This window comes from Fusarium graminearum, chromosome 3, assembly GCF_000240135.3.
Source record: "Fusarium graminearum PH-1 chromosome 3, whole genome shotgun sequence".
NCBI lineage: Eukaryota > Fungi > Ascomycota > Sordariomycetes > Hypocreales > Nectriaceae > Fusarium > Fusarium graminearum.
In genome coordinates, this window is record NC_026476.1 from 5,940,198 (window position 1) to 5,960,590 (window position 20,393).

Here is a 20,393-nt window from a genome sequence, read left to right on the forward strand (position 1 = left end):
GAGACGAACCAGGTTATCACGAGATGATGCACTAGGTATCCAGGCTGCATTAATAATTCTGAGTCACTGAAAAATCGCTAAATTCATTTTCGATTTGTAAGAAGCTATTGTGAGTCTGGGTTGGCAGCAGCTAACAGGATTCCGTTCCAACGTTGTTCTTCCAGGGTAAGTGTTCGCAGACATCTGCTCCAATTTTAGTGATCTTCTGATGGCGGCGTTCGGGCCCGGGGTCCCATGGCCCCAAAATACTCTAGTCGTATCTTGGTTTAGTGGTATGCTGTGTGGTTATTGTTAGAAACTAAGTATCGGCCCCACGGAGAAGCGGAATCACTATGAATCATTCTAGACAAAGACCCAATTCGGACTGGGCAAGGGTCTAGCTTGACTCACTATGATTGCCCAATTACAGCACTGTATCTACTGCTGGCGTTACTTTCTCTACTCTATTGATGGTTAACCCCGAGTACTTAAATGCTTGAGATATCCAGTAAACTATCTTGTTCATTCAGCAGCAAATTACAAGACATTTAATAGAGTTTATATTTTACTCTTTCAACAGTTCTACCAACAGTTTAACCCATTTAATCTCTTGTCCAACCACATGCTAGGAGCAACCACTGCCACTGCCACAACCAGCACTACAGCCATGACCTCCCTATCAACAGCCCCCACCGTCCTAGGGGACACCACTCTTCTAAATCAGGACACCACAGAAACATCCAAACAACCAGAGGAAGTCCCATCATTCACACCTGGCCAATGTCTCTTTTGCTCCACATCATCACCTACTCTGGAAGAAAGCATGGTCCATATGCAAAAATCACACGGCCTATTCGTCCCACAGCAAGATCATCTCACCGTCGACCTTGAGACATTCGTCAGATATTTACATCTCGTCATCTTTAATTATCGCGAATGTCTTTACTGCGAAACTTCGCGATCGACAGTCCAAGCTGTCCAGCAACATATGACGGGCAAGGGCCACTGCAAGTTTGACTTGTCAGAAGATTCAGAGTTTGCCGACTTTTACGACTTTTACCAGACCGAAGATGAGCTATCAGAGGGTTCTGTCAATGAAGATGGCAGCAGGAAAGATATTGATCGCAAGCCATTGCAAGTAGATCAGGATTCGATGCGCCTACCATCCGGAAGACTCATCTCCAAGAAGTCATCAGCACAGGCAGAGCCATCTCTATTTCAAGCGCGTCGTAGACTACGCACATTAGCGCCTCAATTAGAGTATATTCCCGGTGAAGCTGGTAAAGCCAGTGAAGCTGGTGATGAGGCCGATACAAGCAACGACGTTCCTATATCCGATACTCAAGTGTTGACCAGACGCGAAAAACGACAAAAGGCTACTGCCACACATCAGCTCGCGAATATGAGCGCCAGCGATCGCACCGCTTTGATGCATCTGTCTTCATCTGAACAACGATCGCTCATAACTACAAACCATAAATTTGCAGAAAAGATCAAGAAGGAGGAAAACAAGAGTCAGCGAAGACTTGATAGGAAGGGAAACAAGAACTTGTATGCTTATTGGAATACTGAGACACCAGTGTATCAGTGTGGTTAAAGAGAGTTGATCTCATAAAGAGTTGTGGAAATTAGCGATAGAACATAGTTAGTCTATTTTAATCTATGTCTTTGGCTTACAATAGCATGTTACTAAGGAGATTGAAGTTGGGTATATTTGTGAATCCAATGTGTGCTGCATTTGTCATGAACCCAATTTAGTTCTATGCTAGTCATTCTCTATCTTCCGCGGTCTATTCGTCAACCTCCCCATAAGAAATCACGATGGCCCAGTACCGAAATGGCTTGATCTGCTCCATGAATATCTTGCGCTCAGTTTTATACAAGTGACCATAGATACTCGGCCACGGGATCCTTCCAGAGCAATAAGCACTCATTCGCTTCATCCCGTGTCCCAAAGGGCACTCGAGAAAACATATTCTGTGTTTCCAGACATTTAGCCCATCCAATACTAAGAGGACCAGATAACATAGCAGGCAATATAGCGAAACCCAACAGTGAAATACAAGTGATGATGAGAAACATGAAGACGAAAAAGAAGCTGAGAAACGCAGTGCCCACTATGATCAAGATTGGCCAAGCTATCCAGGGATGTTTCTTTAGGAAAGCATCAATGCCAATGTTAGTTACCCTTGTCAGAATCTTTGCAACTGCCATCCAAAGACCGAATAAAAAGCCAGCAAGAAGATAGAATGTCCAGACAGACATATTGAGGCCAAGTCGCTCGTTGAAAGCCTCGTAAACAAGAGTATAGAGATAAGCTACGTGCTTTAGCCATCTCAACTCGCCTTCATATGTCGAAGAAAAGACGCACAAGAGCCATGTTGCCGCTGTTGTTCCTGACACATATGGGGATACATATAATGGAGCGTACCATTGGGGACAGCGCCTTGCATCACCACGACAGAACAGAAGTTTCTGCTCTGGTGTCGTGCCGTGTTCTTGGGTATATGGGATTGAAGGAGCTTCAACGAAGCCTGGAAGTCTGAGCACCAATAAGATGGACAAGACTGTAGCAGCAGCACCGCCAACAGATAACTCAAACGTGCGGTGGTCGACGATGGAGAGAGACTCCCAGCCATAAAGATTCCACCTTCGTCTGTATAAAAAGATGGTTGCCACGAACTGGAATAGTGTCGCAGACATGACTAGCAATCTCCCCAGATTCACGCATGCTTCCGCAGGCTGAGAACGTATGTCATCGTCTTTCTTTGGTCCAGACTGTGGTTTTCTTGCAAACAAGATGCTCCACTGGCGCGTATAAGTATGAACATGGCTGGACAAAGATTGAGGTGACCTGGCCAAGCTATCAATAAAGTAGAAGTGAATGAGAGATATGCCGAGGGCTGTCTGGACGGCAACTGTGAACGGAGAGAGGAGGAAAAGTACTGGTTCGATGCTGACTAGGCGCTCATTGCGGAGCGATTGAAGATGACAAAATGCAACGACTGCGGTGAGATGGGCGACGATTAGTTTGACGACAAGCTCTTTGGCACCGCGAGTTTCGCCCTCGGGACAATCATTTATCCCATTCATTGTAGTATATAAAAGATGTAGAAAGAAAGGATGGTCAAGGTTTGGATAGAGGCATTTATCGTACGTTTTGCGGCTGAGGCTTGGCTGTTTCAACGGCCAAATCAGGCTATTTCAGGCTGTTTTCAGGGCTGACAGCTCGTTATGGTGCGATGGACCACTAACAATGGGTGCAATCAGCGCCAAGGCCCTGTAAGATGTGCCCTGGAGTTAGTAGCGGGTATCGTTCAGGAACAAGATCGACTGGTAGCACATCTTTCGATAGGGCTGACTCATCTCGTATTCGCATCCGATTTAATCGATAAACTAACCTCGAGACGAACGATGCTGACCAAACTTGCTATCTTTTGCTGAGAAAAGTCTCACTTTTGTCCACCACTATCAGTCTACGGCCTGAGTTAGAGCACGATGGAATCGCTCTACGAGACTCTGCGGACTCTACCGCTCTCAGTCTCAATCCCTCTAACAACCAGCATCATCATCATCTTGTCCATCGTCACCAACGTGGTCAAACAATTATGGTTTCCCAACCCACATCGTCCACCCGTTGTATTCCATATCTTCCCCTTCATTGGAAGCACCGTACAATATGGCATCGACCCGTACGCTTTTTTCTTCGACTGCAGAGATAAATACGGCGACTGCTTTACCTTTATTCTCCTTGGCAAATCAACGACTGTCTTTCTTGGTCCCAAGGGCAATGACTTTATCCTCAACGGCAAACACGCCGATCTCAACGCCGAGGACGTTTATGGGAAACTTACCACGCCCGTGTTTGGTGAGGAGGTTGTTTATGACTGCTCCAATGCTCGTTTCATGGACCAAAAGAGGGTATGCAATTTACGTTCAACGACCTGGATTCAATCTAACCCCTCCTTGTGTGCAGCTTCTCAAACTTGGTCTCACCACAGATTCCTTACGGTGCTACATCCCAAAGTTCGTCAAAGAAGTCGAAGACTATGTTAAAAACTCGCCATACTTCAAGGGTGACACAGGAATCGTCAACATTACAGAAGTCATGGCCGAAATCACAATCTACACAGCATCCGGATCCCTCCTAGGAAACGAAGTCCGATCTATGTTTGACAGCACATTCGCCACTCTCTACCGCCATCTAGATGATGGCTTCCAACCCATTAATTTCGTCATGCCAGGTCTTCCCCTCCCGCAAAACTTCCGTCGAAACCATGCTCGAAAGGTAATGGAGAAGCTTTTCAGCGATATTATTTCCAAGCGTCGCGAGACTGGCAATCAAGGCGACGAGACGGATATGATTTGGATGCTTATGAATGCACAGTATAAGGATGGGGAACCTCTTCCGGATCACCATGCTGCGCGTATGTTGATTGCTATCCTGATGGGTGGCCAGCATAATACTGCTGTTAGTGGTGCTTGGCTTCTTCTCAATCTGGCCCATAAGCCTCATCTTGTTCAGGAACTGTACGAGGAACAGACCCAGGTCCTTGGCTCACCACAAGAGCCTCTGACATGGGAGAACTTACAGAAATTAACTCTCAACGGCCAAGTCATCAAGGAAACTCTCCGTCTTCACAGTCCAATCCACTCCATCCTCCGACAAGTCAAATCACCCATGCGAGTCCCTGGCACTGAATGGGTAGTGCCACCATCCCACACACTGCTTTCGTCTCCCGGCACAATGGCCCGCTCAGAAGAATTCTTCCCTCGACCATCAGAATGGGATCCTCATCGTTGGGACAAGATTGAACCTCTCGTGAAGACCGCCGAAGATGGTCAAACAGTGGATTACGGTTTTGGGGTGATGAGCAAATCCGTCAGCAGTCCTTATTTGCCCTTTGGAGCTGGACGACATCGATGTGTTGGCGAGAATTACGCTTATGCACAGCTGGGAGCTATTGTTGCCACGTTTATCAGATTGGTTCACATTGAACAGCCTGACCCGAAGGCTCCTCTTCCGGCACCAGATTATTCTGTAAGTTTGCTTTGTCTTGTGAAGAGGGTTTGCTAATGATTCTTAGTCCATGTTTTCTCGGCCCATGAACCCTGCCGAGATCCGATGGCGTCGACGCGAGACAGTAGAATGATGGATGTGTAGACCGAGCCCTTACCTTACCTAGAGTGAGGCAGTACGAATACTACGAGTCTCAATCCGTGAATCCACCAGGCCTTCATCGTGATGCTAATGATACCCAGCAGTAGTACGGCTCTTCCCACATCAAAAAGAAGAGACTAACAGACACTAGGTGGGCTAAACTGGGTCTTGGAGCCAATTCAGTCTCAAGCGCAAAAATATGATCATGCTGGGGATCGAACCCAGAATCTTCTGATTCGTAGTCAGACGCCTTGCCATTGGGCCACACGACCGTTTCTGATTGATGAAATGCGGCTTTCGAAATTGTTGCTGTGAAGCCGAGGAGTGAAATTTCACGAGACTTTGTGTCGTTTCTCCACGTCATTCGCAATGGTTCAAGAGACGGATAGAGAGACGAGAATTATCATCTACTTGCATGGAGACTAGATGATTGATGCAAGGTGCTGACATCCAATGACGACGTTACAAGTTCTTAGCCACCAACCCTCGCATACGATATAGTGTGCATTTCATTACCCGATTCTTTGGTAAACAATCATATTCGAACATTAATGACTATACCAATGCAAAAGCCTCTCGCCCCTGCTTTGTCTCCATCTATTCGTCGCCTCCAACATCTCCGGACAACCATGAAGCAGCCACCCCCATTTCCGAAGAAACAAAGGCGAAGCCTCCCACGAATGTGGAAGTGAAGCATCGCCCCATACAATCAAGCTCGGCCTCTCAGTATTCTGCAAATTAGCCTCCGCCACATCCTCACACAGCTCCCCGTCATCCAAAAGCTCCGCATCTGCTGCCAGAATGATATTATCTCTAAACTTTGCGAAAGGAAATATGTCAAGCCAAGGATGATGAAGTATAGCTTTTTGCACAGGTGTCGGTTCCAAGACCTTTGGTGGGTTGTACGAAGGTGGCCAAGGTCCATTTTGGTTGAAGGGTGATATAGCTTCGTCAATGCACATGAGCGCACGATCGAATCCCAGCAGCGTAGCATTCTTGGCGATGGCTATGTTGACGTTCAATGTGATGAGAAACGGCAGTTGTGAGATCCGTGGCGCATTCATGGTGTAGTCCAAATAAGCCATACTCGCGAGTGCAAATACCCTTTGACTGATATCTGGACTATTGAATACTTCGCACATTTCCATAATAGCTTGTATCATGGAGTTTGGAGATGTCTGGGCAGCGATTTCTGTCGAAGGCTTTGGTAAGTCGCCCTGTCGACTCTTTGCAAGTTTCTGTCGCTTTCTGAGATCTACAGTATAGACATCAATAAGTATGCACACGTAAGCCAAATGAGGCCACTCACATTGCGATCTTTTGTTCAGCCGGTTCTGCAACTTTCGTCTTTCGGCAGTGCTAGTGACCCCTGTCCAGTCTTCACTAGCATTCTGGACCAGAAGCTGCTGGGTCATAGGCTCAATCACAATTCGATGCGGAGAAGCCATCATTCCCAGCAAGTTTGGTAATGATGACCAGTTTCTGTCTTCAGGGTATTACTGAAGAAGACGAAAGAACCTATCAAGAGGAAAGTGAATCTGGTTTTGAATGCAGGTTGCTGATAGTTGATGAAGTCTGGCAGCGTCATCTCTCCAGCCCACTTTATCAGCAGGTTGCATTAGTGCTGGCCAAGATGAGCTTAGCTGGCGAGGTGCTTATTCCTATTGGGTCAAGTGACGACGACCGAGGAATGTTCCGACTTTGATGCCGAAGCCAATAGCGTCTGGGTACGTACATATCATCAAGTCACATGGCTACCGGAGTTAAGATGCATCCGAAATACGAATATAAAAGAATACAAATTCCATGATGCTTAATAAGAATTGATCAGTCAATGTTGCCTAGTATTGAGATAACTTTCTAAAGACCAGCTCCTATCCATACCATGCCTCCCTACAAGATCTCCCCGCCTGTCGATTGCGATGTTAATTTCAGTAGGGACCAATTGTTGGACAAAATTGCGATTATCACTGGAGGTCAGTTGAAATTCTGCTCTCAATTTCGACTCTAACAATCTGTAGGAGCCAGCGGTATCGGAGAAGCATACGCACGAGCACTTCATAAAGCAGGGTATGTCGTACTTCCCAGTTAATGGTATCACTACTGACAGCCTTACCAGTGCCGTGGTCGTTATTGGCGACAAGAATGCTACCGCGGGCGAACAGCTTTCCTCAGAGCTGTCAGGCTCCAAATTTGTTCACTGTGATGCAACCGAGTGGGAAGACCAAGCTCGTCTTTTCAAAGAAGCAGCTCAGCTTTCGCCTTCTGGGAAGATCAGCTATGTGATAGCAAATGCTGGCTTCACTAAAAATGACCAAACGTTTACATTTGACGGTAAGACTATCTATTAGCAAACATGGCCTCAATCAACATACTCACCTCTGACTAGGGCATGGAAAGGAACCCCAGAAGCCCGATTTGAAGGTTATCGATGTGAATCTCAAAGGAACACTTTACACAGCAAAACTTGCCATGCACTACTTTGTCTCTCAGAACGGAACCGAACCGCAAAAATATCAAGAAGACACATGCTTGATTCTCATCAGCTCTGGCGCTGGCTTCGTTGATGTTCCTAGAAGTCCAGAGTATAGCAGCACAAAGTGGGCAGTCCGCGGAATCATGCATGCATTACGAAGAACGTCGTTTTACTACGGCAGTCGGGTCAATGTCATTGCTCCTTGGTAGGTCTGACCTCAACATCTCTATGACCAATCTTTTTAACTAGGGTTTTCAGGTACATCCGGACTAGCATTCTATCGAAGGAGCAGTTTGATGAAGTGGAAAACTCGGGCGTAGAGCTTGCCACCGCTGAAGATGCGGGCGAATGTGCGTTGCGAATTTTGAGTGATAAGAGTATCAATGGACGAACTTTGTTTGTCTGTGCTCGCAGGTGGGCTCCGCGCGGGTATATCGATCTTGATATTGAGGATTATCCCGATAGCCCATTGCTGCAGGAGATTCAGGAGGATCAGATGAGAAATGCGCCGGTTGAGTTGGGATTGTTTCCATAGTTAGAAGACTCTTTCGGCCACTAGCTAAATTGTGGAATTATAATTCAGGCTTTAGTATCAGCATCTTCCATTTGTCTAATATGAGATACTGCTTCGCCCTTGCTTTTAAATCGTTTTCCAGTTAACACTTTCGCTTTTTACTTTCATTAACCTACTACCTCAAATAATCTTTGCCAATTTTAACCAGGACCCAAACAATATGGCCAAAGGTTATCTTCTTCAAAAGCGTAAATATTCTGTAGTTCAGAATTGCACGACCTCTGGTGGGTTATAATACACTGGATAGTGATATCATATAACATTCTTTATTTGTCCATGTAATCGTAACGTAAATAAATCAATTTATCCTTAGCTACCACAGCTGCCTATCAACCCAACTTTGAATCAGACCTTGCTTAGTCTCTGGATACTCGAATAACGATACAATACCATTTTCAAGTTTGGTATTAGGATGTACGAAAAGCGTACGAGGGCCCTTTGTCGCTTCCACTGCCGCCCGCCACCGAAGAGCAACTTCATCCACGGCAGTCAGATTCTCAAACAAGTCAGACCCTTCTTTAACGCTCTTAGTACACCTTGCAATGTGCAACTCGTGGATGAGAGACCCGAGAGCAGGTCGTCCAACGGTTGCGATCTTCTCCCGCGACATGACGATCTTGACCGAGTTAGGTTCTTCTGTTGCATGTTCAATTGTTGCAAAGCCATGACCGGCATTGAGAAAGCATTTCAACAAACCGAAGCGGGCTTGATCATGGACCTGTCCCCATTTCTATGCCGAGTTAGAGATAGTTGCATGCGTTATGCAGGAACATACCTTCGTCCCGGGGTTGTAGGATAAGAGAGCACGAAGCCCCATACACGCAATTGAAAGATATCCAATGTAGACAACTGCGACTGATTAGCTATCGAAATGCCAGCGACGGGTTCCTGATCCTACCTTCATCTATATTAGAGGTGGTGTCTGGAGCGAGAGTCCCAAGGACGCCGTCGGCAGACATCAGGTAAAGACCAATACCCTCAGCAAGGCACTCGATGTATGCAGTAGCAATGCCGCCAAATGAAGTCTCTGGTGTTTCTCCGAGCCCATACCAACTTTCGACAGGTTTACCTGTAAACGGATTCTTGGGCATCTTGTGGGGATCAAAGTTGAAATAACCAGACTCGGTCTCTTGGAACAACTTACCGCAGCTGTGGCCGATGAGTTCATGAAGTGCCAGCTGCAAAAAGAAGCAGAGGGATCTATTAGCTTCGAATAATTCAACGTCGACCGGGTTCAGGAACCTATGCTCTTGACCAGACGCGTTGTTCGCCGCCACTCTATTAGAGAATGTCATGTTCTTCTGACCAATCTCCGCCTTGATTTCAGGGTACTGCTTAATGTTAGCATTTTGCTAATAGCAAGCGGCTCGAACTTAGCATGTACTTACGCCTGGTGCGGTAAGACCTGTCCAGACATTACTGGCACAGTAGCAAAGCACTATTTACATTAGCTTCAAGCAGAATGAATACAGTATGAATGAAGACTTACGGTTCAAGGCCACGAAGTTGGCTTTGGCTATGGTGTCATTCTCAAAAGGGCCGAGCTCTTTTCCGTCAGGGCCCAGCCCACTCCAAGGAAGTTGGAGAATGAACTGCTCAGCGCGGCTAGATAACTGACCGAACGCTTCGCTCCATCTCTTATCTTTCACTGCGACTAGTGCTTCAAATTCACACCGAACGCCATTTGGATCGCGTCCAGGTTCTAGAAACCCACCCCAGGTCTCGACACAAGGCGCGTCATCAGCTAACCAGTCCTTCGCTGCTTCTTTGTGGGTATCAATATCGCCAGTTTGATAGAAGGAGATCAGTTTAGATAAATAATTCTCCTGCTCTTTACTAGCTGCAAAGTCTTTTGCTTTAGCCAGGCTGTCGCAAATACGCGATAAGTCGTCAGAGTGGTCGCCATACTTGACAATTACTTTGGAGCCATCAGGAAGAACCAGATTTTGAAGTTCGGGCTTTGCTGGATGTTTGGAGACTGATGCAACTAAAAGATGGTACTCGACACCGCTTTCAGTAATCAATTTCTGCAGCCTTGTGTTGCGTAGGGAAAGTTTCGAACACGTAGCATCTCCAACGGCACGAATTTCTTCCTTGGTCAAGTGAGGTGATTCCGGATAGTAGTTACTCATACCACCCTCATCTGGATAGCCCAATGTCTTGGGGGTTATTCCGAAGATGAATGGCCGAGCCAGATTGAATAATTCAAGTGCATCTGGAGATACCAAACAAAGTTTCTCAAGATCGTGCGGAGCAATTCTTGGAATAAACTTCTGATCACCATAGCCCTAGAACACTGTGAGTCATTCTGTTACGCGGGAATTGTTGTTGTATCACACCTTGTAGTTTCCTAGGTTTTCCATTGCAGTTGCAGCATAGTCCAAGAACTGTGAGATAGCTTGCTCGTCCAGACTTGTTCTCATGGCGAGAGACGCCCAGTCCCCGTCACAAGTCCTCCACAACTGAATTATCAGATTGAAGATAGTCTCGGATTCGGGAGACACCTGTCGCATGATGATACGAGAGCCGTGGAAAGCTGCCCTGGGATAGTTATAAGTCATTGCGGATAAAAATCACTTGGTTTTCACGCTTACTCCCTCATATAGTGTGCGTAGCATTTTTCTTGGGTTGAAAGTTGTTCATAGGCCTCCCTAATCTCTAGCTTTTGTACAGGTGGCTCCAAACCACAGTATTCTTCTGTGATCTTCATGCTGATGGACGCGAAGTTTTGAAACCAGAGCTTGAAGTGAGGGAAACTTGACGAACGGATGATGTTAAATAAAATGATAACTACACCATAGTCACATTCGCGGCGCAACGCAAGTCTGATGTACACACGGCGTCGGAAATACGTTATTGCTACTTCGGCTGTCAGTTGCGGCTCATTGACGGATGTATCAGTACATGCATACTACAATTTGAGCCAGGAGAAATAAAGTGCCAGTAAGCATGAATGTGCAAAGGATTGGTCACAAGTCCTGAAGTCTCCCCTCATTTTGCTGACCGAGACATGCAAACCCCTCATTTCAGGCCGCAAACTTCAGAATCATATCACATTTTGAGCCACTTAGGCGCTTGTGTCACCCCAAATTACAATTGCTAACAAGAATATCCGAGACAACAAGTTTGCGAAAACAAACACACCAATGACCAAAAGACACATGTTGAGGCAATGACCGTCAGTGAGTGAGGAGCCAACCTTTTCATCAGCTAATGCGCCAGTGATCCACAACTTCATAGCTTTCTGGCCTCAGTCAAGCGAAGTGAGTGGTCGAGTCGATCGACGATACTGTTTGATGGACTCTCCATTGGAAGATTGTATCCGCCGTGGCGCCCTCCTCACACTTTGCGTGGCTAACCAATGTGCAACGCCTTGATGTGGAACAGAGTCGTCACAAGGATGAGGTTCCAGTGGTCAAGCTATGCGACAAGATGATAAAGCAGTGCTGTGTCCCCCAACCAGATCCAACAACTCATCTCATTACACAACAAAGTTTATTACATTTTAAAATCAATTCGAAACAAAGGTCAGTCCTCCAGTATCTACTGTTTGCCTGCTGTCACATGCACGAAATTAACAGGTTCTTGGGAAGATGTCCTCTTGCACCACTAAGGCTAAGATTGATATCTCCCTCGATGAGGACTTTGGCGAGCACAGCGTCTCCCAAATCATTGGCCGTCGAGGTGAAAAGATAGCCAAAGCGAAGCATCAACCTTGGAAAGCTGCTTATAAAGTGGACCCGACTGATGTTCCATCTACCATGTCTCTACACGACAAACCCTGGTACAAGAGTGAGCATCTCGACGCGGCGTACGAGGACCATTCCGGTGCTTAAGTGGAGAGGGGCATATTTCTTGCCTGCATGGGACTTGCAAATGATGCTTATGTGTTGCCTGTATAGCTGATATCATGTTTATATTTTGGGGTTACTCGAGGAAGACATGAGTAGGCATTCGTTACTATCTTGTTTAAATGCCTCCTTGAACAGTTGAAATTGGAATTGATAACCCTCGTTGAAACTTTACATCAGTAAAGCCTTTAAAAACAAACCACGACCTTAACTTCGATGCTTTCTCGAGCCTTTGTCTTCCCAGCGGTGTCAGCCAATTCAAAGCCCGTGTGAGGGGTTCCTGACAATTGGGTAATACTCGTTAGCTAGTAGATAGTACGGATCACGATCCTTTGCACTTACGTCTTTTGAAGGCTGAATCGTAGTTGGTGATAATCAGTAACTCCTCCTTGCGCTGATCCGAGAGATAGAACCATTCATGCTTTGGGGAGTGCTTGAGTAGAAGTGACTCGCTGACAAAATTAGGATATATGTAGTCACTTTCGACAAGGTCGCTATCCTGAACAGAACGTGCGTCGCAAAGTGCCAGTGGGTAGTCTCTCAAGGGAGAGAAGAGCGGTCTCCACAGGCTACAGTCGGTCAGACCACAAATATTGAGCCCAATGGTGTTGGGCAGGATCCCAACTCACCTCAATAGCGCGTACCGGCGACGCAAAAGCTCATCTGCCATTTCGGGGTAATTGAACCGGATACGAGCCTCTGCTCCTCCTGGTGATACGTCTAACTCAATCGGTTATCACATAACATTGAGCTTATCGCAATGCTTTGTTTGTAACTCACCAACATGCACAAAGTTGCTTGGCGGGCGAATGCGAGGGTCGAGTGGATCAGGCTGCCTTTTGCGAACCTGCCAGCCTAGCTGTCAGCTCTGGGAAACCTTGACTGGATTGTGAGATAGCTGTACCTGGTATTGGAACGTTAAGACTTTTTCAGCATTGAAATAGTCTTTGACGAAACCTTCCAATTCCTTGATGTATCGGTTCACGCTCTCATCTGTCTTGAAATCTTCCACAGTCTCATGGGACACCCATTCAAAGCCATGAGTGCTCAGCGAAATACCATCCTTTAGAGCTCTGGTATCTTTGATCGCAACTGCGTATGGTTGAAATTGAAAATTGGTCCTTGGTATCTCAGCAGAGACATTGCCCGTTATCTCATATGGTTTGGTTTCCTCCCATAGGACGATTGGCGCGAGATAGTTTAAGTTTGACGTAATAGCCATAGTGAAGGTATACTTGGTGTGTCTCTTTGGATGGAACGTGGGAAATCTGACATGCTAATGTGGGAAGAATGGAAAAGTTCGGGTTACTGAAGGGATTCCATGCCTTTTGTACCAGATCCACCCAGGTACGTACGTAGCGACGAAACGAGCATTTCGGTCAATCTGATGTCATCAAAGTCTACGAGATAAATATAGAAAGAGGTTATCATTCAATACGAATGGGCCCGTTTTAAATGCAGTGCAGGAACGCGTGTGTTGTCTTATAACTCTATTGTACTTGCTGCCAGCTCTACATGAATCACAGCGAGCCCCGAAACTTCTCTTCCGTTCTAACTGGTAGCTGGATGTCAGAAGAGACGACAGGGGGCACCTGCTCACGAATCAATGATGCCTGCTCAAAGGCATGGGCAGCTGAGATAAGTTTGAAGTCATCCCATCTGCGGCCAACAAACAATCCACCAAAGCTTTGTTAAAGTTAGTGAGGTCTGGATATCATTCCTGGGAGAGTACTTACGGGACGTTTGGTCCAACTGTCACAAGCCTATTGGACTTGCGACGTGTAACAGGTTGGTCCTTGGGATAAAAGCCAAGGGGAACGCCAATGGTTGGACAGCCTCCAACATTGGCACTCGTGTCAATCGAAGGGGCAAAGATGAAGTCGCATTCCGTGCGATCTAAAAGCTCAGCGATCTGCATTCCGATACGGTTTCGCAACTCGATTGAGTCTCTAAACTCGGATGAATCAGGCCCATACTGGGTGCCTAGTTGTTCGCATTTTAACCACTCATCTACTCCCCATTTCTCGGGCTGCTCTTCTGGAGTCGTGAGTGTGAATTTGATCACATCTTCAAGTGTGTGGAGAGATTGTGGGTTTTTCTCATATTGAGAAAGAGACTTTCTCATATCTTCCAACATGTTAGTTTTCACATATACGCCGGTGATAGTCTGTACACTTACTCTCACGGATGGAAACTCGCAAACCAAGGGTCCACTCAAGATCCTCCGTGAACGTATAATTGCTATCGAACTCAGAGAACTTGACATTGTCGACAATGGTGGCTCCTTGGGTACCCATTATAGAAATAGCTTTATCAAACGCAGCAGTTACCACCTTGTCAGTTGGAAAGAGGTGGCGCGGGATCTGGGGCTGACATGAGCTAATATCATACAATATCTAAATTTATGCCACTTACAGCAATTCTTTTCCCTTCGAGGCCTGACTTTACACAAGCACGTGTAAAGTCAATGCCCTCATCAGGCTTTTGCGTATTGGAATCATCCCGCGGGTCAGAGATAGTGAAGGGATCATTAGGATCAGTTCCTATGGATTTAGTGATTTATGCTTATCAAGGAATTTTTTTACATACCTGCAATTGCAGTGAGAACGGTAGCTGCGTCTTGGACCGTTCGCGCGAGCACTCCCACAGTGTCTTGCCATTCGCTGACAAGATAGGCGCCATGTCGGGAGGTGAGCCCAACTGTCGGCTTGATGCTGACAACTGCGGATCGCTGAGCAGGGGAGCTTAAGCTTCCTGATGTCTACAATTGTCAGTTTTGACATTCACCATCAAGTATAACGAAGAGTTGCAGTAACCTCTGTGCCTAATGCTGCTGCTGCCAGACCTAGACATGCAGCGACGGCGCTTCCAGAAGAAGAGCCAGAAGGATCCTGGTCTTCATGATAAGGCGCTAGGCATTGGCCTCCAACACCTGACCAACCTCCAGAAGCACGTCCTGGAGATCGATAATTCGCCCATTCGGTTGGATTTGTCTTGCCTAGGAGAACAGCGCCTTGCTCTCGAAGTCGTCGTATAATTGTGGCCTCGAATGCTGGTACAGCATCCTTCAATCCAAGACAGCCATCTGGTAGCTTTAGTAAATTATCTGTGGTGGTGTATGAATGTTGTCTTACTTGTTGACATTAAGCGATCCTTGGTCAAGAAGACATCCTTCACGAGAATGGGTACACCATGTAGAATACCACGCGAAGCTCCCGTAGACCGCTCTGTGTCTTTGTTGTGTGCGATTGAGCGCGCGTCGGGGTTCAGTTGCGAAATGGCACGGAGTTGAGGATTTAGATGCTCAATTCGAGCGATGTAGCACTGTATCAAAGCTGCCATTAGAGACAACAACTCAATAGCCGAAATGGACTGATTTTGACTTACCTCCACTAGCTCAGCCACTGTGAAATGACCTTCGTCGAGACCCACGAGAATTTGGGCAATGGACGTTTCCTCAAGCTTGATCGCCATCGTTGCAGAGCTTGATCGCCACAATCCGCTTACCCAAAGGAAGGAGGAAGCAACAGCCTGGTTGAGATTAGTTGTTAGCATGGCGAGTACCACGGCAATAAGTGTGATGGTGCAGATGGTCTGATGGATGGCCATATGGCTAAGAAGCGAAGCAGATGGGAAACAGAACTGGGACGGGGGAGGGGGGATCGGCTTGACGCACCAAACGAAGATGTGCGTTAACAATGGAATAAATGGATAAAAGCTGATAGATGTTTGCGACTCACAGTAAGCCTCTCAAAACGACCTATCCCAGTTGAACAACTGTAAGCGTAGCCCTCAAAACGACGGGATGGGTCGAGTTAGACGTGTTTCAACTTGTTAGCCTAGAGGCTGAATGTCATGGGAAGAGCAGAGAAAATGCATGTTGATGGAGGAGGTATACCACCCACGTGACCGCCGCCGCAAAAAACGAATGATCAACATGGGCCTCAAAGCGGGGTTAAAGGGGCTTGGAACATGTGAGACTTTGACGTGACAGTTCCGTACAACGGTGACCATAGAAGCAAATCAGGCCACCAATCAACCGTTGAAGCCGCATGCAGTAAGACGGCGGCTCAACCGGTGAGGCGTGAGCGTCGGCAACACAACATGATAGACGGCACATAGCCGTACACAGAACCAATCACACTCTCTTAGTGGTGCCAACTCGTACTTTTTTCAACCCCAATGTCTTACATATGCGTCATGATTGATGTCTCATTTCGTCGTGGTTGCTCAGCTGTAGCAGGAAAACCCTGTTTCTGTTTTTCAAATGTAGAAAAGGACTCTGTCTTGTCGAGGTACCATATACCATGCCATACTTCAGCGCTGAGGCTGAGCTGTCGGCTTCCCGTTATGGCAGTGGTTGAAGACAATCGCCTTGCGACTATGATCAATGGCGGCTCGGTCAGGGGTGCTTTGACATCGCACCAAAGTGCTGATATTAGATTTGCAATCCAGTCTGGGAAAGAAAAAGTCATTAGTGCCACTCGAAAGTCCCCTGGGAAGGCCATCATAGTAACCACTTCTGTTGTTGAACCCATTCAGTGTTGCAACCGTGGGCATATTCATCTGTAATGACAGAAACCGTAACTCAAAAGAGTAGCACGTATCACGGTATATTTTATTTTCACATGCGAAATCAATATGCGGCATTTCAAGAAATTCATAAACCCTGCCGCTCCCGCAAACAATCCGAAAGGACCAACAGGGTTGAAAGTTGTGTTTCCCGAAGGTGATGACAGCAAGTGCAGCCTTGAGTATATTCAACTCCTACCTTTTCAATATAGTCCATAGCATACTAATAACTATAGTGTGATATTTGTCCATGGACTCAACGGCGGATCGAGGTCAAGTTGGACTTCAGGAGACACATTTTGGCCTCGTGACCTTCTTCCTCAACTTTTGCCGAAAGCAAGAATCATGACGTTTGGATTCAATGCAAACGTCATGGCTGACTGTGGGCATGGTAGAATCAGAGACTTTGCAAGTAGTCTTTGGGCGGATATACAAGCCAACAGGGTTTCTTTAAAGGTACTTACAGGTTAAAGACAATCAATCCTACAGCACCCAGCTAACATAAAGCGTACAAAGGACCAAAATCGGCCATTTTTGTTAATATGTCACAGCATGGGTGGACTGGTCGTCAAACAGGTACAGCAAGGATATATACCGTTACACGACTTTTGCTGACTGTGCCGATCGCTGGAAAGGCCATTATCACAGCCAAAAATAGGAGTGCGCAAATTTCGATTTTCGATGTCCCTACAGGAATTTGTTTCTTTGGCACCCCCCATAGAGGTGCAAAAAGCGCAAAGTGGGGTGAATTAGGGAACAATTTATCGAACGCTGTGAGACTAGGACAAGGGGGAGGAAGGAATTCTTCAGAACTGAGGTTTTTCTGCAACACTGTCAGCGACATACATAGCGACTTTGTTCTTGTCTCAAGAGACTTCGAAATTATAAGCTTCATAGAGAATGTCGGCTGCAGAGGGATTGGCTTGGTATGTGATAGACCCCTTACCAACAGCTACGACTAATTACGATCAGGTCGTGGAGCACGAATCTGCCAAGATGGACATCCCTAACGAAATTGTCAAACTGCTCGATGCCAGCCATACAGATTTATGCAAGTTCGTGTCATCTAGTGATGATAATTGGGTGACTGTCACAACCTATATTCACAATATGGCATCTAATCTTGTGAACCGCTCATGTAAGTTAATGGGAATCTGGTATCCGAATCCCTAAATTGACAAGACTCAGCAAATCACAAAAGCATTATAAAAAAGCATTCTCTAGTTCAAGGACCTTCAATCTCTAGCTCTTTTTTTCGCAGTGGCGAGTACTCGCTGGGAGATCCAAAAGGTCATATCGAGACTGAAACATCTCTTCAACAAAATGAGAGCACCGCCGACACCAATACCTCAGGTGTTCGCGAGGTAGAAAATGACATTCCATTCTTCCTCTCTCATCACTTTTCCAACCGACCGGGTAGGTCAATAAATCTCATATAAGAAAGATCTCACTGACAATAACAAGACAACATTCTGGAGCAGATGTCAGAGTGCTTCCAACAAGAACAAGACTCGCGCCTATTCGGTTTGTACGGACATATCGGTGTTGGGAAGACACAAATAGCACTCAAATTCATGATGGACAACAGAAAGTCATTTCCCGTCCAGTTTTGGGTACATGCGGATACGAAAGATAAAATAGACATCTCATATGAGTCTATTGCCAAAGAGCTGGGAATCGGTGTTATTGCTACGAGCCCAAAACAAACCGCCGTTGCTGTTCGAAAGTGGCTCGAGACTAACCATCATTGGCTCATCGTGTTTGACAATGTGGAAGACCTCAGTCTTGTTACTTCGTTCTGGCCACGGCACTTCTCAAAGACGAGCTACATCATTGTAACTACGAGGGACCACTCGATTGGCTCACCTGGCACATTTACCGCAACCGCAGAAGTCAAGTCTTTCCCCGTGGAGGCAGCAGCAGAGTACTTCTGGTCACGAGTATCTGACACTGTCGCGGACCCCAACCAGAAACCGCTGGCCAAGGAGGTTGCGCTCAAACTCGATTGCATACCGCTCGTGATGAACCACGTCGCGGCATACATCAAGGTTCGGCACATGACACTAAGCGAGTTTCTCGAGGAGTATGACATTGATGAGAGTATCGCGGTCGAGCAAAAGATCTCTGGTACGAACACTTCGTATATAGATCAGCACTCGGATGGCGAGAACCTTTTTACACTCATGACACCTTGGAATCTATCCATTTCATCTGTCGCGGCTTACCGGCCAGAAGCCTCGGCCTTACTCGATTTGTTGGCTCTTTTAGACCCCGACAAGATTCCTCTAGACCTCATCCGTCATTTTCGATCAGGTGACGGCCCCAAGTCACCTGGCCAGTCTCATAACAATCGTTTGCACCAATCAATCAATGATCTTGTTTTCAAGTCACTACTCGACCAGAACAAAGACCCCAAAAACAGATCATTGAGAGTGCATCGTATGACTCAGGCCGCAGCCAGACAGCGCTGGAGTTCCGAGTCTAGAACACTCGCTTTTGACAATGCTGTCCATTGTATATGCCGGGAATACCCCCGCCAGGAGCAAGGGGGGTCCATGGTTGCTCTCTTTTCTCGTTGCGCCATGTTCACTGCTCATCTCCGAAGTATCCTCCGTTACTATCAGAACCACGGTGATGGACTTTCACCTTCCAAGGAGTTTGCTGAAATACTTGCCCACTGCGGTTGGTACTTCTTTGAAAGAGGAGAGACAATATCTGCATTGGAGGTCCTTTTGGCTGCCGAAAGTATTTGCAAGAAGTTGCTAAGAAGAAAGAGTCAGACTTTGGGGCTCATCTACAACAACCTAGGCGCTGTGTTCATGTTGCGACGTGGTAAAGAGAAAGAAGGCCTCGGGTACACCAAACTAGCCATCGAAAACCGAGAGCTCTCGATTCCCAAAGACGATCCAGAAATCCAACAGTTGGGAATTTCTTACATGAACTATGCCAATGATATACAACTCATTGAGCCTTTCACACAAGACGAGCAAGATAAAGCGGCTGACTATTATCACAAAGCCCTAGAGATATGCCTGAACTGTCCTGGAGGTACCGCACGATCTCAGGAACTTGTACTTTCAAATATGAGTTATGCGTACTTTCGATGGGGCAATCTAGAAGCCGCGTTGGGTTATGTCCAAAGGGCAGTCGCCTTGCACACGGACTGTGCTCCCGATACTTCGTTCATGCTCTACACCTTGTATTACTATGGGAATATCCAATGGGCTTTGGGAAATCGTGAGGACGGTTTTCGTATCCATAAACAGTGTCTGTCACGCCGCCAGACCTTATTCGGCGGCAATGATCATTATACGACGGGCCTGTCCCTGTACAAAACTGGGAGCCTGGCCTTCGTTCTTGGGAACCTGGATTATGCGCGACATCGGTTGGTTGAAGCAGAGAAAACATTTGCAGAGTACCACGATGACCCGGGACTGTGGCCAAGAGCACTCCTCAAGCTGGGTCAGGTACTGATGAAAATCGCACAACGGGATTGGAATCGAAACTTGGAGGCTGAAGGGAAAAGGACCTGGGCGAAGGGTCTGCAAGAAGCGAAAAGGGTATCGAAAAACGAGTCGTTCCAAGGTACGAGCGACGAGGAGCTGGATTCTCTTGTACGACAAGTTTATCGTTAGATAATGTAAACTTTCATTCACCCGTTCTGATTTTTGTTCTTCATATCTGACAACGGGCTGTAAATTGTCTGTCAAAACTCCCAAATACATCGAAAATAATATTAGAGACATACAAATCTCGACCGAATCTCACTTGGCTACAGTA

General features: G+C 46.6%; 11 protein-coding genes and 1 non-coding gene across 12 annotated transcripts; 5 read left to right on the top strand and 7 right to left on the bottom strand.

Annotated features, from left to right (window-relative positions):
- The first annotated feature begins 525 nt into the window (after positions 1–525).
- FGSG_11025 (uncharacterized protein) lies at positions 526–1,669 on the top strand. Its single transcript, XM_011327036.1, has one exon. It carries the CDS (start codon positions 602–604, stop codon positions 1,574–1,576), a length of 975 nt encoding a protein of 324 aa, XP_011325338.1. The 5' UTR covers positions 526–601; the 3' UTR covers positions 1,577–1,669.
- A 185-nt stretch (positions 1,670–1,854) lies between these two features.
- FGSG_13868 (uncharacterized protein) lies at positions 1,855–3,072 on the bottom strand (the record flags this gene model as incomplete). Its single annotated transcript, XM_011327037.1, has 1 exon — positions 1,855–3,072. The coding sequence occupies one exon, from the start codon at positions 3,070–3,072 to the stop codon at positions 1,855–1,857; it is 1,218 nt and encodes a 405-aa protein (XP_011325339.1).
- Positions 3,073–3,477: 405 nt separating this feature from the next.
- On the top strand, positions 3,478–5,132 carry FGSG_11024 (cytochrome P450 51; the record flags this gene model as incomplete). The annotated part of the gene is made up of 3 exons (XM_011327038.1): positions 3,478–3,900; positions 3,956–5,020; positions 5,067–5,132. 3 exons carry the CDS (start codon positions 3,478–3,480, stop codon positions 5,130–5,132), a joined length of 1,554 nt encoding a protein of 517 aa, XP_011325340.1.
- Positions 5,133–5,340: 208 nt separating this feature from the next.
- FGSG_20778 lies at positions 5,341–5,412 on the bottom strand. Its single transcript has one exon. It is a non-coding gene; the product is annotated as a tRNA-Arg (tRNA).
- A 276-nt stretch (positions 5,413–5,688) lies between these two features.
- Positions 5,689–6,588, bottom strand: FGSG_11023 (uncharacterized protein; the record flags this gene model as incomplete). The annotated part of the gene is made up of 2 exons (XM_011327039.1): positions 5,689–6,395; positions 6,450–6,588. The coding sequence occupies 2 exons, from the start codon at positions 6,586–6,588 to the stop codon at positions 5,689–5,691; spliced, it is 846 nt and encodes a 281-aa protein (XP_011325341.1).
- A 437-nt stretch (positions 6,589–7,025) lies between these two features.
- FGSG_11022 (uncharacterized protein) lies at positions 7,026–8,151 on the top strand (the record flags this gene model as incomplete). The annotated part of the gene is made up of 5 exons (XM_011327040.1): positions 7,026–7,116; positions 7,162–7,210; positions 7,260–7,474; positions 7,530–7,821; positions 7,875–8,151. The coding sequence occupies 5 exons, from the start codon at positions 7,026–7,028 to the stop codon at positions 8,149–8,151; spliced, it is 924 nt and encodes a 307-aa protein (XP_011325342.1).
- A 352-nt stretch (positions 8,152–8,503) lies between these two features.
- On the bottom strand, positions 8,504–10,900 carry FGSG_11021 (uncharacterized protein; the record flags this gene model as incomplete). Its single annotated transcript, XM_011327041.1, has 8 exons — positions 8,504–8,920; positions 8,966–9,039; positions 9,089–9,259; positions 9,335–9,521; positions 9,579–9,628; positions 9,680–10,478; positions 10,530–10,731; positions 10,785–10,900. The coding sequence occupies 8 exons, from the start codon at positions 10,898–10,900 to the stop codon at positions 8,504–8,506; spliced, it is 2,016 nt and encodes a 671-aa protein (XP_011325343.1).
- A 757-nt stretch (positions 10,901–11,657) lies between these two features.
- On the top strand, positions 11,658–12,374 carry FGSG_13869 (uncharacterized protein). Its single transcript, XM_011327042.1, has 2 exons — positions 11,658–11,717; positions 11,784–12,374. Exon 2 carries the CDS (start codon positions 11,784–11,786, stop codon positions 12,024–12,026), a length of 243 nt encoding a protein of 80 aa, XP_011325344.1. The 5' UTR covers positions 11,658–11,717; the 3' UTR covers positions 12,027–12,374.
- FGSG_13870 (uncharacterized protein) lies at positions 11,781–13,267 on the bottom strand. The gene is made up of 5 exons (XM_011327043.1): positions 12,946–13,267; positions 12,822–12,888; positions 12,671–12,761; positions 12,384–12,610; positions 11,781–12,321 (listed from the first exon to the last, which is right to left on the bottom strand). The coding sequence occupies exons 1-5, from the start codon at positions 13,261–13,263 to the stop codon at positions 12,230–12,232; spliced, it is 795 nt and encodes a 264-aa protein (XP_011325345.1). The 5' UTR covers positions 13,264–13,267; the 3' UTR covers positions 11,781–12,229.
- A 173-nt stretch (positions 13,268–13,440) lies between these two features.
- Positions 13,441–15,872, bottom strand: FGSG_13871 (uncharacterized protein). Its single transcript, XM_011327044.1, has 9 exons — positions 15,782–15,872; positions 15,429–15,572; positions 15,176–15,365; positions 14,858–15,126; positions 14,631–14,802; positions 14,457–14,584; positions 14,221–14,404; positions 13,778–14,168; positions 13,441–13,727 (listed from the first exon to the last, which is right to left on the bottom strand). The coding sequence occupies exons 2-9, from the start codon at positions 15,513–15,515 to the stop codon at positions 13,562–13,564; spliced, it is 1,587 nt and encodes a 528-aa protein (XP_011325346.1). The 5' UTR covers positions 15,516–15,572; positions 15,782–15,872; the 3' UTR covers positions 13,441–13,561.
- A 486-nt stretch (positions 15,873–16,358) lies between these two features.
- Positions 16,359–16,691, bottom strand: FGSG_13872 (uncharacterized protein; the record flags this gene model as incomplete). The annotated part of the gene is made up of 1 exon (XM_011327045.1): positions 16,359–16,691. One exon carries the CDS (start codon positions 16,689–16,691, stop codon positions 16,359–16,361), a length of 333 nt encoding a protein of 110 aa, XP_011325347.1.
- Positions 16,692–17,155: 464 nt separating this feature from the next.
- On the top strand, positions 17,156–20,248 carry FGSG_11019 (uncharacterized protein; the record flags this gene model as incomplete). Its single annotated transcript, XM_011327046.1, has 5 exons — positions 17,156–17,539; positions 17,586–17,751; positions 17,838–18,029; positions 18,078–18,740; positions 18,882–20,248. The coding sequence occupies 5 exons, from the start codon at positions 17,156–17,158 to the stop codon at positions 20,246–20,248; spliced, it is 2,772 nt and encodes a 923-aa protein (XP_011325348.1).
- Between the last annotated feature and the right edge of the window lie 145 nt (positions 20,249–20,393).

Coding starts and splice junctions, on each gene's coding strand:
- FGSG_11025 (XM_011327036.1), top strand. CDS start 602: ATGCTAGGAGCAACCACTGCCACTGCCACAACCAGCACTACAGCCATG.
- FGSG_13869 (XM_011327042.1), top strand. CDS start 11,784: ATGTCCTCTTGCACCACTAAGGCTAAGATTGATATCTCCCTCGATGAG.
- FGSG_13870 (XM_011327043.1), bottom strand. CDS start 13,263: ATGGCTATTACGTCAAACTTAAACTATCTCGCGCCAATCGTCCTATGG. Junction 12,762..12,821: donor AAGCAACTTTGTGCATGTTG/GTGAGTTACAAA, acceptor CGATTGAGTTAG/ACGTATCACCAGGAGGAGCA. Junction 12,322..12,383: donor CGATTCAGCCTTCAAAAGAC/GTAAGTGCAAAG, acceptor CCCAATTGTCAG/GAACCCCTCACACGGGCTTT.
- FGSG_13871 (XM_011327044.1), bottom strand. CDS start 15,515: ATGGCGATCAAGCTTGAGGAAACGTCCATTGCCCAAATTCTCGTGGGT. Junction 14,405..14,456: donor TCGAAGGGAAAAGAATTGCT/GTAAGTGGCATA, acceptor TGTCAGCCCCAG/ATCCCGCGCCACCTCTTTCC. Junction 14,169..14,220: donor GCGAGTTTCCATCCGTGAGA/GTAAGTGTACAG, acceptor ACATGTTGGAAG/ATATGAGAAAGTCTCTTTCT.